The sequence below is a fragment of the Lycium barbarum genome, chromosome 2, assembly GCF_019175385.1.
Source record: "Lycium barbarum isolate Lr01 chromosome 2, ASM1917538v2, whole genome shotgun sequence".
Classification (NCBI taxonomy): domain Eukaryota; kingdom Viridiplantae; phylum Streptophyta; class Magnoliopsida; order Solanales; family Solanaceae; genus Lycium; species Lycium barbarum.
In genome coordinates, this window is record NC_083338.1 from 5,047,420 (window position 1) to 5,064,915 (window position 17,496).

At 37.7% G+C, this 17,496-nt stretch overlaps 1 protein-coding gene across 2 annotated transcripts in view; it reads right to left on the reverse strand.

Moving 5' to 3' along the window:
* LOC132625952 (methionine aminopeptidase 2B-like) overlaps nucleotides 1-15,431 on the reverse strand; it is an 18,210-nt gene extending 2,779 nt beyond the window's left edge. The window contains exons 1-9 of one of the 2 annotated variants that reach the window (XM_060340626.1): nucleotides 15,279-15,431; nucleotides 13,945-14,125; nucleotides 13,341-13,377; nucleotides 13,153-13,260; nucleotides 12,942-13,041; nucleotides 12,671-12,816; nucleotides 12,001-12,092; nucleotides 320-414; nucleotides 93-189 (exon numbers count right to left, since the gene is read on the reverse strand). In XM_060340626.1, the coding sequence (XP_060196609.1) occupies nucleotides 93-189; nucleotides 320-414; nucleotides 12,001-12,092; nucleotides 12,671-12,816; nucleotides 12,942-13,041; nucleotides 13,153-13,260; nucleotides 13,341-13,377; nucleotides 13,945-14,080 (811 nt within the window). In that variant the 5' untranslated portion in view covers nucleotides 14,081-14,125; nucleotides 15,279-15,431. The remainder of the gene's footprint in view (nucleotides 1-92; nucleotides 190-319; nucleotides 415-12,000; nucleotides 12,093-12,670; nucleotides 12,817-12,941; nucleotides 13,042-13,152; nucleotides 13,261-13,340; nucleotides 13,378-13,944; nucleotides 14,126-15,278) is intronic. The other variant, XM_060340627.1, reaches the window with a different exon arrangement.
* Between the last annotated feature and the right edge of the window lie 2,065 nt (nucleotides 15,432-17,496).

The following is a 17,496-nucleotide window of genomic DNA, read 5'->3' on the forward strand; positions in this document are numbered from 1 at the left end:
TGCGGGTTCTACTTTATTTTGACACAGGTTATAACAAAATAAAGTAGAAATAAATGCTTTTACTACTTATCATACTTTTGCATATATCGTACCTTGGAACAATTTCCCGTTGATTTCGACTTCATAGGATTCCATAACCTCTTGGATTGCAGCACCAACATCACAAAGGCGTACGTCAATCCCTGCTTCCTAAATAAATAAAAAAATGTCACATGAATGGACCCTAAAAACTTATCAATGATTCCAATAAACTATAGCAGCCGTTTTGGGTGAAGACTACTAATTTCCATAAAGAAATTCTTATTTAAGCAATATCCACCTTAATGCCAGTATTTGTGGCTTCCCGTGAAGCTTCAAGAAGTGGATCAAACATAGGATTGAAAGCCACAGTAAATGCACAGTCCACAATACGTCCTGCAAGTAACAACAGGTTAAACCATCACCCCATTATTAACATAAACAATAATGAAAGAGTGGAAGAAAATAAAGCTTAGAACAGACTGTTCGATGCAGGGAGGCGCTTAAGAACGTGATACAACAATGTTACAATATTAGACTAGAGATAAGGCCATAATATAGTCTAGATTGTGAGGGATAAATTAATTGTGGGCTATGGCTAGATAAGGAGGATTGTACAACGACAAGAGGATGGCTGGATTCTAAATTGTCATAATTTGTTTTCAAAATCACAAATTTATTTATGTTAAACCAGGCGGTGTTACTTTTACAAGATACATGTATGCATAAAGTTCCATACCCTACAATTTATTTATAAAGTTGGTGTTTCAAAGCACAGATGTAACACAGAAAATAAAACCGTAACCCGCATTACAGTGTCTTAAACCCTTATAAGTTTTCTTCTTCTTTTTTTTTTCCTTGCTACCAATCTGCACATGGGCCAGTCTGCTATCAATTTTTATCGCTGTACTATGGACAACTCACTGAATGTTTTGACAAAAGCGTAGATCAACGCCCATAAACTACGTCATAACAGGAGATAACACACTATTTCCCGTGTTTTTTTAATAAGAACCAGCATCTCAGGACACAAGTTGACAAAACCTTCTCTCGTTCTCAGTTTTATTTGTGTTGGAAAATAATATCCACATGAACAATATTCACCGCAAAAAAAAAAAAAAAAAAAAACCGAGAGAGTAACAAGACACCAAATCCTTTTAGTGTGAAAAAATATAATACTCGAACTGAGCATATTACAAGACACCAAGTCCTTTTAGTGTGGAAAAATATAATACTCAAACTGAGCAAATATAATATCACTATAGTGAGAAATTTAAAACTTGGTAATCTCAAAAGACTACTACAAACGTAAAAGAGATAAGACTCTTTATTTCACACACCTCACTAAAATACTACTCACACTTTCTGTTTCTTCTCATATTTTCTTACACTGGCTGTGGATTGCTCTCTCTACTCAATATTGCTTCTCACTCTTTTTGGTGTTTACAATTGAGGTAAACCTCCTCAATTTATAGGGCAACAAACTTGGCCTCCAAGTTCACAAAAGACGAGAGCTAAAAACAAAGCAAAATTTGTTAGCCACAAATTTGCGTTCTTAGAGCCAAAGGATTTTCATAAGCACATGCCTATATTGGGATGGACCCCACAAATCTCCTCCTTAATTTTGACTTTTTCAGTCTCATTCCAAGTCTTGATCTCAATCTTGAGAATCTTTAGGAGCATAGCCTATGCTGATGTACCACAACAACGGAGAGCTAAACTTGATGATCGAAGTGTCAACTATGTCTTTATTAGCTATGACATGAGTTCAAAAGGCTACAAGTTAGACAACTAAGCAACGACAAAGTGGTGGTGAGTCGAGATGTTGAATTTGATGAAGAAGCGGCATGGAATTGGGATGCTTAGGAAGGAAGACCATGGCACCTACAAAGGATGTAACCACCTCTTTCTTTGGAAAATGTTGCATCTCCTTTTTCTCAAGAAAGTCAAGTGAGTTCGCAGAGGAGAGAAAAATTCAAGATCTCTATGACGATACGAAGAAGTTACTAATTTTAATTTTTGTATTGTCTCTTTGTTGATAGTGAACCTATAAACTATGATGAAGTTGTTACAGACAAAGGTGGAGGCAAGTCATAGATGAGGAGATTAAGACAATAGAAAAGAACAACACTCGAGAGGTAACAACTCCCTCTGGGGGTCATCAAGCCATTGGAGTGAAGTGGATCTACAAGGCAAAAAAGAATGCTCATGGACAGATACAAGGCAAGACTTGTGGCTAAACACTACAAGGGAAGGCATGGCATTGACTATGAGGAAGTCTTATGCAAACGTTGCCTGCATGGAGACGATTTGTTTGCTTATCTCATTGGCGGGGCAAGGAAGTGGAATATTCATCAACTAGATGTCAAGTCAGCCTTCTTGAATGGCTATCTTGAAGAGGAAGTCTATGTTGAGCAACCATGGGCTTTATGGTCAGAAATCATGAAGATAAGGTGTTAAGGTTGAAAAAAGATTTATATGGAATTGAAGCAAGCTCCACGGGTGTGGAATAGTCGTCACGTTGACAAGTATTTTCAAGACAATGGGTTTACTTGTTGTCTCCATGAATAAGCTCCTCACATTAAAGGTCATACTAATAGATATATTTTGCATGTCCGTCTTTATGTTGATGACCTTATTTTTACGGGTAATAACCCAATTTTGTTTGCAGTTTTCAAGAAAGCTATGTCCCATGAGTTCAAGATGACAGACATAGGACTCATGTCCTATTACTTGGACCTAGAAGTGAAGCAGATGGGTGAAGACATCTTCATATCTCAAGAAAGTTATACAAAGGAGATTCTGAATAAGTTCAACATGCTTGATTGCAACCCTGTGAACACGCCAATAGAGAACACAACAAAGTTATCAAAAGTTTGAAAAGGTGGACTACACTCTTTTCAAAGGTCTTGTAGGAAGTTTGAGTACTTGACCTGTACAAAGACAGATATAGTCTTTGCGGTTGTAGTAAGCTTGAAAATTGCTAGACTTATTTTTTGCTACCTAAAAGATACGATTGGCTTGGGACTATTTTATTTTTATTCTAGGGATTTCAACTTTGTGGGATTTGAGATAATGATTACATGGAACAGCGGAGATATTAATGATAGGAAAAGCACACTGGTTGTGATTTTGTTAGGTGGTTATGTTATTTCTTGGAGTTCAAAGAAACAATCCATCGTTACTCTCGACTTGTGAATCTGAATATGTGGCTGCAACATCTGGTACATGTCATGGTATCTGGCTTAGAAGATTGATGAAAGAGCTTAAGTTGCAACAAATTGAAGCCACAATAATTTAGATTGACAACAAATCCGCATAAGCACTTGCCAAGAATTATGTGTATCCTGATCGAAGCAAGCATATAAATACAATACATCACTTCGTCAGAGAATGCATTGGCAAGGAGAAGGTAGAACTCAAATATGTGAAATCTCATGATCAAGTCGCAAATATTTTTACAAAGCCTCTCAAGTTTAAAGATTTCCGAAGATTGCGATCATGACTTGGAACGAGACAGCAAAATCAAAATTGAGGAGATTTGTGGGGTCCATCCCAATATAGGCATGTGCCTATGAAAATCCTTTTAACTCCAAAAAGCAAATTTGTGGCTAACAAATTTGGCTTTGTTTTAGTTGTTTCTTTTGTGAACTTAGAGACCAAGTTTGTTGCCCTATAAATAGAGGAGGTTTTCCTCAATTTACACACACCAAAAAGGGTGAGAAGCAATATTGAGTGGAGAGCAAAAAAATATCACTATAGTGAGAAATCCAACACTTGGTAATCTCAAAAGACTACTACAAACTTAAAACAGATTGACACTCTTTTTTTTTTGATGAAGTAAGTGGTATTAATCAAAGGCATCAAGAAGATGCAATAATTACAAGATATAGCATTTGAGCTTACAAAAAGAAGACTGTCTGGCTGTACAACAAATATCTAAGCCAGAACTAATGAGCTAGTAAAATCCAAAAGTTGATCTGCATTACCTACAGGGACCAATTTGGTCCAACTAAACAAATTGGCAATACATCTTGCTTTCAAAAGACCTAAAGGTGAACCTTCAGGGGTTGGCCTGGTGGCAATTGACTTGAGCCTTGGGGTGCTCCCTTTCAAGGTCTCAAGTTCGAAACCCGCTGGGTGCAAACAATTTCTGAAGGCCATCGGACTGGGGAAACCCTGAATTACCCGTGGTGCACTTGCGGGAAACTCCTTGCCGAGGGCCTGTGCACCCCCGGGATTAGTCAGGTCTCAAAGAGACTCGGACACCCGGCGCTAATCAAAAAAAAAAAAAGACCTAAAGGTGTTGACACCCCCTGAAAACATCTCCTATTCCTTTCTAACCAGATACACCAAAATATACTAGCTGGTACCATGTTCCAAATTTTCTTGATGGTTTTGTCAACTTCCCATAGATTCCAGCTCTCATAAGCTTCCTTTATTGAGAGAGGAATGGTCCAATTAAGACCAAAGAGGCAAAAAAACAGATTCCAGATTTCTGAGGCAACTTCACAGTGGAGGAAAAGATGCCTGGTTGTTTCCACCTCCTTTCTGCACATATGGCATCTGCTTGGAAGCTGAGTGTTCCTTTTCATCAAGTTGTCTTGAGTAAGACAAGCCTCATATAGAGCTGTCCAAGTGAAACATATGACTTTAAGAGGTAGCTTTGTTCTCCAAATGAGTTTCCAGGGCCAATTGTCTATGAATGGATTTCTAGAGCACATTTGATGATATCCTTCCTTGACTGTGTAGATTCCCCCACTGTGTTGTCCCCATTTGAGTTTGTCAGCTTCCTGGGGATTGATGAAACATTGTTGAAGTCTCAAAAAAAGATCTAGCAACTCATTCGCTTCCCAATCATACATGTTTCTTCTGAAAGACAGGTCCCAAATGTTCCCTTCTCTGTTAGAGCAATTACAGAGTTGGGATCTTGAGCTATTCTGAACAAATTTGGAAAGTCATCCTGAAGGATGGTACTTCCAACCCATTTGTCCTTCCAGAATCTTAAGAGTGAGCCATTGCCCACTTCAAAATGAGTCTGTTGAACAAAGGTGTCCCACAATCTTCTAATACCCTTCCAGAGACCCACTCCATAAGGAAGAGTAAAGGCCTTTGTGCACCAAGGATCCAATATTCCATGTTTAGCTATCACAACATCTTTCCATAACCCTGCATCCTCCAGGTTGAATCTCCAAAGCCACTTCATCATCATGCTTTTGTTACGAGCTGCAAGGTCCTTAATACCAAGACCTCCTTGAAATTTTGGTTGAGTCACCTTTTCCCACTTGACGAGATGGTATTTGTGGTCCTCACTGTTGCCTTCCCAGAGAAAATCTCTCCTTAACTTGTCAATTTGCTCCAGAACGTCAGTTGGGATTTGAAACAGTGCCATATAATAAGTAGGTAAGCTGTCGAGAACACTGTTGATTAATGTCAGCCTGCCACCAAATGAAAGATATTGCATTTTCCATGTTGCCAATTTCTTTTCGAACTTTTCAATGATTCCTGTCCAGATTTCGGTAGATTTGTATTTAGCACCCAAAGGAAGACCCAAGTAAGTGGAAGGAAATGATCCAATCTTGCAACCCATGATATCTGCTAGCTCTTCCAAATTTGGTACCTCATTGACAGGATAAATAGTCCTCTTAAGCATGTTCATATGCAGACCTGAAATAGCTTCAAAAATAAATAAGGTTCGGTTAAGCTTTGTCACTTGTGATCTCTCAGCACCACAAAAGATCAAAGTATCATCTGCATATAACAGGTGCGAGACATCAGTTTGAGGTCCAGGGTTCCTTCCTATCTTAAATGGCACAATCCATTGCAAACGGCTAGCTGTCTGCAACATTTTGCTAAGTTCTTCCATTGCCAAAATGAACAAAAAGGGTGAGATCGGATCACCTTGCCTGATGCCTCTCTGAGGGGAAAAGAAACCTACAGGTCCCCTGTTAACCAAAATGGAATATTTGACAGTAAAGATGCTATACTTTATCCACTTTATCCACCTGTTTCCAAAGCCCATATGACTCAGAATGTTAAGCACATATGACCAGCTCACTTTGTCGAAAGCCTTCTCTATGTCTAGCTTGAATAGCAACCCTGGTTCTCCGCTCTTTAGTCTCCAATCTAGAGCCTCATTGGCAATGAGTGATGCATCTGTGATTTGCCTTCCCCTAACAAAAGCATTCTGACTCCCCGTCACCAATTTCCCGATCACTGTTTTGAGTCTTTCAGCAAGTAACTTTGAAGCAATTTTGTAGACACTACTAATTAGACTGATTGGTCTGTAGTCCTTGAGTTCGATTGCCCCTTTCTTCTTAGGAATCAAGGAAATGAAGGAAGCATTAATGCATTTGACCATGTGACAGTGGTGATGGAAGTGCTTCAAGGCATTGATAATCTCATTTTTGATGACCTCCCAAGCATGTTGAAAAAAGCCCATAGTAAAGCCATCCGGCCCTGGTGCCTTATCTGGAGCACAATTTTTAATGACTGAATGAATCTCATCTTCTTCAAACTCCCTTTCCAGCCAGACCTTTTCTTCTTGAGAGATTCTAGCTAGATTATCAAATCTAACCGATGGTCTCCAAGGTTCATTCTCTGTATACAACTGTTGATAGAAGCTCAAAATCTCCTCTTTGATTTCTTCTTTGTCTTCAGTAGTGGACCCCCTTACTTGCATCTTATTAATGCAGTTATACCTTCTATGTGCATTAGCCATGTTTTGGAAAAACTTTGTGTTTCTATCCCCGTCCCTGAGCCATAGACATCTTGACTTTTGTCTCCAAGATATCTCTTCAATCCTTGCTACTTCTTCTATCAGAGCCTGCAAATTAAGCGATTGAATATTTTCATCTTCCGTAAGGATTCTGCCTTCAGTAGATTGCTCCAGTCTTGAAAGTTCATTTAGAGCCTTGCTTCTTTGGTCTTCCAAATTCCCAAATACCTCTCTGTTCCAATTGGAGATATCCTTTTTCAAAAGTTTAAGCTTCTGTGTTAGAATGAAATCAGGACTACCCACAACCTCATAATTATTCCACCAAGCTTTTACACAATCAAGAAACCCCTCTGTCTGCAGCCACATATTTTCAAACTTAAAGTAAGATGCGCTAGAGTCCCAGTCCCCACACTCCAACATCAAAGGCTTATGATCAGATTCCACTCTAGGGAGAGCTATCTGTTTTATAGCCTTAAAACAGTCATTCCAATCAGGAGAAATCAAGAATCTGTCTAATCGTGATGCCTGCAATTGTTCAGTTCCTCTAGACCAAGTGTATTGAGCTCCCAGGAGAGGCAAATCCATGAGACCCAAATCTAGTATAGTATCTGAGAAAGTTTTCATGGCACTTGTCCTTCTGTGACAATTAAATTTCTCATAATCAAATCTACACACATTAAAGTCTCCTCCCAACACCCAATAACCATCCCAGGTGCCCCTTATAGAAGCTAATTCATACCAAAGATCCTCCCTTTCATTGTTGCTATGTGGACCATACACCCCAGTGAAGCACCACCTGAATTGCTCTTGCAGACTCTCCAGAATTACAGAAACTGAATATGTTCCAGGCTCAATGATGATGCTTTTCCACAGCCTTTTGTCCCATATTATTATAATTCCCCCTGGTTCCACTAGCTTGTAAAACTGCCCAGCTAGCCCATCTATTACCCCAAAGAGAGCCTACAAGTTGATGTGACCAGTCCTCAATTTTAGTCTCTTGCAAACAAACTATATCAGCCTTCCAGTTCATCAATAGAGAGTTAATGGTACTCCTTTTCTGACTTTCGTTCAAACCCCTGACATTCCAGCTTAAGATTTTTAATTTCATCTTGACTGAGCTTTGTGAGACCTACCCCTCAACCTTGATGGCTCGGCATCCTGAATTAAACTTGACGATAATCTTTTTAACTCAGTTGCCCCTTTCTTCTTTTTAGGCTTTGGCCCGCCCTCTGAAGATACCATATGTTGTTGCTGCTGCCTCCTTTGTTCCATCCTTATGATCATGTCAAACAATTCATGTTCGAATCCGGCGACATTTACCCCAAAAGCTTTGCAAGCCTTGACCATGATCAATTTAGTCCAATTAGAAGTAGGAATAACTGATGGGGTTTGGACCACCTGATGGTTATGTACATTGTCTTCATACCAAGGAAGTGATGGGAACCCATTACATGCGATAGAAGACTGGTCAGAATTAGAGGCAATTGCAGGATTCATCTGTTGAGGAATTCCAAGTGGATGTTGAAATTCTCCGATCCCAGATGCAGTTGCAGGATTCATCAGCTGCGAAGGGATTCCAAGTGAACCAATTTGTCGAAATTCTCCAATTCCAGTGGGTACCAATTGTTGATACTCTTCTCCATCTTCTCCTTCATCATCAGCTTCACAAATGCTTGGACAAGCATCGTCCTCTTTCTCTGAAACCATGCGTTTAATTTCGAGAGCCTGAAGCTCAGTAGAAAGAGGGTCAAGAAAATCACGAAGGGGGGATATTCGAGTGTTAAAAATACATGGGTCTTGGGCCCTTGGCTTCCAGATACTTCCACCCTTATTTCTCCTCTGATATGGGCCTTTGTAGAGAGAGGCCTTGTTTGTTGATTTTAATTCGTGGGCCCAACTATAGAGGAAGATCCAACCTCAAATGTTTTAGCATTAGGTTTAAGTGTTGGGCCCAATCTGATATTACGTGGCAAATTTGAATTAAAGTCAGAGACCACGTGCTGCATCAGTGGTCTGCCTGCAGTTCTGTCCTTTTCTTTTTCTTTTCTTGAAATATTTGAATTAAAGCCAGAGACCACGTGCTGCACCAGTGGTCTGCCTGCAGTTCTGTCCTTTTCTTTTTCTTTTCTTGAAATATTTGAATTAAAGTCAGAGACCACGTGCTGCACCAGTGGTCTGCCTGCAGTTCTGTCCTTTTCTTTTTCTTTTCTTGAAATATTTGAATTAAAGCCAGAGACCACGTGCTGCACCAGTGGTCTGCCTGCAGTTCTGTCCTTTTCTTTTTCTTTTCTTGAAATATTTGAATTAAAGTCAGAGACCACGTGCTGCACCAGTGGTCTGCCTGTTCTGTCCTTTTCTTTTTCTTTTCTTGAAACCTCTGCATCGTCTTCTCCTACCAATTTTTTTCCTTTGCCACCATGCTCATCTCCGGCGACCCAAATTTTTGTGTGGGCATCTGGAATCACCCAAATTTCGTAACTCAAATCAGCCACTTTGAGTTCCAATTTGCAAGGGAGATCTCTAGAGGTCTCCTTGATGCATATTCTTGCCCATTGCAGATTAGATCTTTTCTTTGTGTCCTCATCGATGTCCACAAAGCCTCCACATAAATCTCCGATCCTTTGGAATGAGTTGTTAGACCAGGCATGAAGTGGAATACCAAAAGCTTTGATCCAAAGCTCAGCAGGCGAACTCAGATCAAAGTCTGGCGACCACCATTCCAGGGTAAGTCTCCGGCCATTCCAGAACCAGTCACCGGCCTTAACTCTAACTGCTTCTTGTCGAGAAGGCATTTCGAAGAGAAAAAGATTGTGTGAAATTGAAGAAACCTTCAACCCTGCTGTCATCTTCCACCTATTATAGAACCACTTTTGAATCGTATCATGATCTGGGGAGGTGTTGAAGGTGTCGTTGAATCTTCCGACCAGGCATTTGGCAAGGTGGCTGGAACTGTTAGGGGATGCTACTGGTATGGACTGATTAGCATTGTTTGACTCTAGAGATGGCCAATTCTCTATCTTGGAAACATCACAGTAAGACCTTGCTTGGGAATGCGGGCTCCACCTCTCCAACTGAATAGGGGGTTTCCATAGAAATCTCAAAATTTTGTTGGCGATTTCTTCCCATCCACCGTTATTGATAATCTCTGGGATGATAACTGAGGACTTCCTATTTCCCAACCAAGCTTCTATGCGAACAAATCTACCATAACTATTAAAATTCTGATGAACCCTGTAAGTATATGCTTCGATCTTTCTTCCCCACCTCCGGCAAAGCTTACCTTGGCCCTTTGAAGCCTCTTTTATAGCACCACAAACCCATCTTAAGTTGTTCTCATCAATCCGAATCTTCCCTATGAACCTCCTGCTACGTTCGTAGAGCATGAACCATCTGATCCGATCTTCGCTAATGTCTAACAGTTCGAAAGACTTTTCCCCAGCAACAAAAAAGGTTCTCCCCTCCATCAATTTCTCATTTGTTTGGACAAATCATGATTGAAAAAACAGAGGAAAAGCATTTTGAATAAGCTTGGATATTAATTTTTAATTGGACCATCTAGACGGTAAAACTTATCCACATCGGGTTATTAATAACAGATTGACACTCTTTTATTCCACACACCTCACTATAATACTACTCGCACTCTTTTTCTTCTCACAGACTATTTTCTTACTGTGAGTATTGTATTTCCACAATAAAAGGACTTGGTGTCTTGTTACTCTCTTGTTCTTGTTATTTGCCGTGAATATTGTTCTTGTGGATATTATTGTCTAACAATTTGCAGTCAAGATAGCATCTCATGCTATATACCCAAAAAATGAACCTTTTTCAGTACTCACAAACTCCATTATGATTTCGAAAGGGTTCGGGTGGCTTATTGAAAAGTATCAGTCTCCACAAGTCAAGTGGCTTATTGAAAAGTTGGGCTTTTACCAACTTATCAATGTTACTTAACTGAATTTTAGCCTCTTTAAGTAAGATTTTGTCTCACTAAAATTGTGTGGATTTTGTCTCACTAAAATTGTGTGGTCTCAAGTGTATGTGCTCAAGAGGAGAAAAAGATGAAGAAATATATCAAAAAAGTTGACGAAAAAACAATGTGAATAAAAAAGATGAAGAACTGGAAAAGTTTGTTTGCTCCGCACTTTCAAACGTCTCCTCGTTTTGGATAAGCAGGCAAGACCTAAAGTTTGTTCTGCTCCACTTTTTCAAACGTCCACATTTTTCTCCACGTTTAGGGCTGCGGAAGGGCAATTTTGGAAGCTGTGAAATTTGTTTTTATTCTCTATAAATAGAACCTTTAGCGTAAAGTTTAAGTATCTTTGGCTTGGGAGTAAGGCTTTGAAGAGGATTTCTAACACCCCACACCATGGACTGAAGATTGGAGTTCCACATTATCACCATGTCGTCATTAGTGAGAGTGTAAATCAGGAAGATCATCTTTCAATGTTGTGGGATCACCACACTACATATCAAGCCAAAATCACACTAGGAGACTATTTTTCATCTTCGAAATCCCTTCCCATACCTGTCCCAAATGATGTTGAGAACTCCACAACGATAACCACCCATAATCATCACAACTTTGGTGAAGATTGATCACCTTCCTCTACATGGCACTCCTCAGATGGATTCATAGCCATTTTGTTCTTGGTGCTTGTTCTAAACATCCCATCTACAAGTACCCGAAACCCCCCCCCCCCTCTTTATAGGCGGCAACCCTGTCCCAAAGGTTATTCGTTGGTCTGTTTTTGTTCCATCCTAAAGGAGAACTTTCAATAATCTCTGCAATCTTTTACTAATTGAAGCCAGGATTAGAGTATAAGACACAAAAATATGCTGGATAATATGTATTTACAAGGTGATTCTCCCTAATTTAGAAAGATATATTTTTCCACCCTCCAATCTCCTCTCAAACAACGAACTAAGTTTAGATGGAGTGGTAGTGAACACCGACAGATGGAGCAAGTGAGTTGTAGGGGTCCTGAAGTGAAAGCGGGAGCCAATCCCTCCAGATGGACCGTCAAAACAATATAAAAAGTTCAATAAAATGCCAAGCATTTCAATAACGTGGTTCTTTTTGTACGCCACTACCATACACCTGATATAACATTTATATCACAGGAACTACTGTCTAACAATTTCCAACAAAAAGACGAACATTTCGATACATAAGGAGATAATGACACTAACAACAGAAACCACAAAATCCCATACCAAAAGCACCTTAATGTCTAACACAGATGAAGGATAGATTACATTACCATCAATATGGGTTCCAAAGTCCAATTTCATTACATCATCATACTGAAGCACAGTTTTATCTCCCGAATTGGGAGTCCAATGAGCTGCAACCCTGCGATGAGAAATAGAGAAAAAGTGACAAAATGAAAAAAAGAAAGCACAAGAAAGGAATGTGAACATGAAATAGGTCAATTGCTATATTCTGTTCTAAGATACCGTCCACTAACAATATTCCAAATCATGCTAACATCAGTCTCACATACTTCTTTTTAGAATCAAATTTCTAGCCTGTTTGTCCAAGCTTCTGGGAAGCCAAAAGTGCTTTTTTTCTTTTATTTTTAAATTGTACTTGTTTTAGAAAGTTGAGGTGTTTGGCCAAGCTTTTAGGGAAAGTGTGTTTTTGAGTAGTAGCGGAAGCTGTTTTTCAAAAGCTAAAAAAAAAAGTATGTTTTTCCCCAGAAGCATTTTTGAAACATTAGTCAAGCACAAAGTACTGCTCTAGTATTGGCAAACGTACTTTTAAATAAATTGATTAGCCAAACACAAACTGCTACTCTCCAAAAATACTTTTTCCGAAAGCACTTCAAAGAGAAAAAACATTTTTCACAATCAACAGATTTTTGGAAGCTTGGCCAAATAGGCTATTAGTCACATTTAACAGCAAAAAAGGACAACACAAAATTGCATTACCAGTTCAATGAGCATCCTGTAGGGAATGCAATGCCAGCTTGAAGACCGTTCTCTGATATCAATTTCCGAACCATATTCTCCAAAGTTTCACACAGGTCAATCATTAACATCCCAGGCTTAGCAATTTGCCTGATGTATTTCCGAACCTGAGGGTTGGAAATTAAATAAACATAACATAGATATATAATTAGCAAAAAACTTAAATACTTACTGAGTCTTACAACTAAGTCAGGAAAAAAAACTACTAGCCTGTATGAACATAGGTACTGACCTGACGATGAACTTCTGCTGCTTGACGGACAGAATTATAAGTTGGTTTTTCCAGGCGCTCCAATTCCCTCTTTTCCTCAGATGTAGTCCTCCACAAGTTGCTACATAGAACATCAGAAAGAAATCATCCAAAAATACTCGAATTTAGTTTCAGTTTTGAAGAATGAAGGATAAATGGAATAACAACAGATAGTATATTCAAGTATACATACTCATCTTTGTATTGTTGAATTTCACCTTCTGGATATTCTCCAGAAGGAAAAAGCTCAGCTACAGGAACAGAAGGTGGATCAGTTTGCTGAGGTGGCTCCTTTTTCTTCCTGCATTTGCAAATAAAGAAATGAAACATGACTCTTAAGGAGAAGCACAAGAGAAATTCTTGGGTTGGAGCATCTCTCACTTGCTCTTGTTTTTCTTCTTCTTCTTCTTTGCAGCTTCTGTAAAATCGCAAATACAAGGCGCATGTATTAGAGGTGACCAAATAAATTTAGTACCTAAAGGGAAATGAGGCCAGCGGCCAGGCTATGAAATAGAACACATTGTCTTTAATTTTTAATTTTATTGTTTTTATAGGTTATGGCGTCTGAACATTCTCAGCTGTTCGGTGAAAGATATACACACACACTATCTTAGTTCTTCCACTTTAACCTCAAACTTTGTTTATAACAAATTCCAAAAGACAAAATGCTTCACCATTCCAAGCCTTCCACCACTCTCAATAAAGTGAATGTGCAACTGCATTCTTCACATCATGTATCTCAAACTTCGAAAACTTGTACCTTTTCTTAGAATCAAAAAATAACAATCAATACCGTATTTCATTTCTTCATAAAGGTAATAGCATTAATCTATGCAAGACCGGTAAGAAACTGTTATTAACACTTTCAAGGGGAAAAGAAAAACATAAAATTTTAAAAAGAAAAGGGATGTATATTCATTCAATCATTCACAAGAACTTAATACGGTACTAAATTTTTAGCATTTTCTTCGACTTGAAGGATTACCTGTCGTCGTCGGCTCATCCAATGTCAAGCCATCAACTTTCTCCTCAACCTCCTTTTGCAATGAGGAAGTAGACTCATTGGCCTCAGATGTTCCTTCTACAACTACGGAAGCAGAACTCGGCTCTACCATTGCCATTGTCAATGTCTAGACTGCAGTGGATAACCAAGTGTGGAGTGTTGGCTGGAGGGTGTTAGAACAATTTCAGGTAAGCAATAAAAAGGCAAGGCAAGGACTCGAAAACCGAGACAAAAAGGAGAAAAAGAACTCGAAAATGGCACAGCTGAGAAATCCCTTTGCAAAAACGGCACCAAAAAGGAGAAAAAGAACTCAAGGGATAATCCTAAAGCTTATTGGGAAAGCAATAGCATCTGGTAACACTAACAGTTAGCAGCAAATAATCCCAATTTTCAAGAATCATTAACCAAACTTGGTTCAACAAAAAGCACAAACCTTTACAAGGAAACTTAAGCCAATGATAGAGATAACAAAATTCAAAGTTACAAAAAAGCAAACTTTCTTGAAATGGGATAAAAAACTTAAAGAATGAGAATAATGGGTAACACTAAAAGAGTTAACAGCACAAATTCAACTGATAAAAGCAAAAAAAAAAAAAAAACAAATTTCAACAATCATTAACCAAACTTAGTTCAACAAAAAGCTTCAACCTTTACAAGGAAACTTAAGCCAATGATAGAGATAACAAAATTCAAAGATACAAAAAAGCAAACTTTCTTGAAATAAGATAAAAAACTTAAAGAATGAAAATAATGGGTATCACTAAAACAGTTAACAGCACAAATTCAACTTATAAAAGCAAAAAAAAATAAAAAATTAGAATCATTACCCAAAATTGGTTCAACAGAAAGCTTCAACCTTTACAATGAAATTTAAGCCAATGATAGAGATAACAAAATTCAAAGATACAACAAAACTAATGGGCAACACTAAAACAGTTAACAGCACAAATTCAACTTATAAAAACCAAAACATAAAAAAAAGGTTTCAAGAATCATTAACCAATGGTTCAAGAAAAAGCTTCAACCTTTACAATGAAACTTAAGCCAATGATAGAGATAACAAAATTCAAAGATACAAAAAAACTAATGAGCAACACTAAAACAGTTAGCAGCACAAATTCAACTTATAAAAACCAAAACAAAAAAAAAAGGTTTCAAGAATCATTAACCAATGGTTCAAGAAAAAGCTTCAACCTTTACAATGAAACTTAAGCCAATGATAGAGATAACAAAATTCAAAGATACAAAAAAACAAACTTTCTTGAAATAGAAGAAAAAAAATGAACTGAAAGAAAGAGTAAGAAATATGAATATACCTGAAGAAAAAAGAAAGAGTTGCAGGCGTTTTAGCAAATACTTGCCCTAGCTTTTATTGAATGAGAAAGGAAATTAGGAGTTTTGGTAATTTTGCTTTGCCAGTCAAACAACGACTATTAAAATAGGAGTAGTAATTTACTAGTAATAAAGTCTTTTTGGTACACGGAATAACGTGGTCATTAAGTTTACCTTTTATCAAAAGGAATATAAAATAAAGCCCAAACTTAATATTGGGATATTTCACCTTATCCAATTAACTTTGAGATTATTTCATTTCATCTCTTAGATGGGATCGCGTACCAAACGACTTCTAAAATGATAAGAAATCGATTTGAGGGAAATATCAAATCAATACTTAAAACGCGGAATTAAAGGATAACAAGAAATTAGGAGATGAGAATTGAGGGCCACTTAGGTTTGGATTGATGGACAAACTTGGATATATTAAATTCAAACCCTTCTAATTAAATTCAACCTAAGGAACCTATACTATTTGAAACCAAATTAGAGACAGTTAATTGAATCCACAAATGACAATTCTAATATGAAATCAGTGAAAAAGGGTTCATAGCCAACAAAGAAATCCATCTATGATGAACTATCATCAAACCTAAACTATTAAGCTAAACAAACTCTCAATATCCAAAGAGTGTTCTCAATATATAATTCATCCAATCTAAGCTAACGAAACAAAACAATCTAAGCTAATGAAACAAAATAAGGCTAATGTTTATACTATTAGGCTAAAGAAGACTAGACTAAATGTAAAAATACTCGTAAGGGCCTTGTTTGGTAGTCTTCTTTAGGGATGATGGCTTGAATTGTGAAACAGCCTAACATGTGATCTTCATCTTCCAAACACTAATTGTCTTGCAATTGTAGCCCAAATTACATCTTTAGCCTTGAATTTGGGATTTGGTCATTGCATTTTATAGCCATACTTTACACTTTTAGCCCTTTTCGCTTTTAGCCACTTGGTGTAGAAGCCTCCATAATTTCGTTCCATGTTATAATCTAAACGTCTCACGTCCTTCTAAGCATCCTTGTGCCAATTGTGCCATTTAGGATCATACCATCCTCCCTTTTTTCAAAAGGATTCGTCCTTAAATCCGAACCTAGCAAAATCCAATTGAAGACATACAAAGACATATCCCTCAATGCATGAGGGTTAGCACAAAAGGCAATAATCATAATCTCACTCTAAGGAGGGACAAACTTGTGGTGTAGCCAAATATCAACCACTACCACAAACAAAAGTTCCACATACGAGGCATTATGTAGTTGATTCCTCCAAGGTAGTGTCAAGACCAAATCACACAAGACATTACCGGGATCGAAAAGGAAGAGTATACACATATCTTGGTTAAGAGCAAAATCATCTAACCCATAAAGACCCCTTTGAATATAAGATGCACCGTAATCACACACAAAAGCGTCATCATATGCAAATAAGTAATAAAGAAAGGTGTCACGCAAAACAACTTCTTCACCTATGCCATCAATGTAGCCTCACTAGGATCAAGAACAATATCATGCATTGGGCTACTAAGATTTTGAACACGCAATGAAGAATTAACAATTTGTAGGTAAGCATCACCTTTTTTTTCGACACTTCTCTTCCCCATAAGTGTATTACAACTGTTCAAGAAAAGATTTCCATCATAGGGAAGAGTGTTCTCATTTCATAGTGGGTTACTACACACCTTGTAGTCTCCAAAGGTGACTGCTTTGTCAACATTACCATATATCCCACTAGGTACATCAATTCCACAAGTCATGTCAACATCAAATAAGATATTATCTTTAAAGAGAGATGAATCAATGAACAACGAAGAGTCAAAGCATGTAATCTCATTCTCACAAAGAAAAATGTCACCTTTCAACGCATTTTCATTTACATGACTAGATAAATGATCAATTATGCTTGTTGACACCTAATTTTTTACCTCCCATATATTTGAATATTAAATGGGGGTAATATATGTTTTTTTTAGAAAATTGGAATGATTTTATAAACTATGCAAATAATATTTTACCTTTATTGTTTGGTAAAATAATTTCTATAATAAACCATTTGGAAATTACTTTACATCAATTAATAATGTATTTTGCTAATTTCAACCAGGAAATAGTGTAAAATAGCTATTTATTTAATTGTTCAAATTATCATAAATTAATCAGCAAATATTTACCCCATTTTTAAGGCAAGAAAATTTA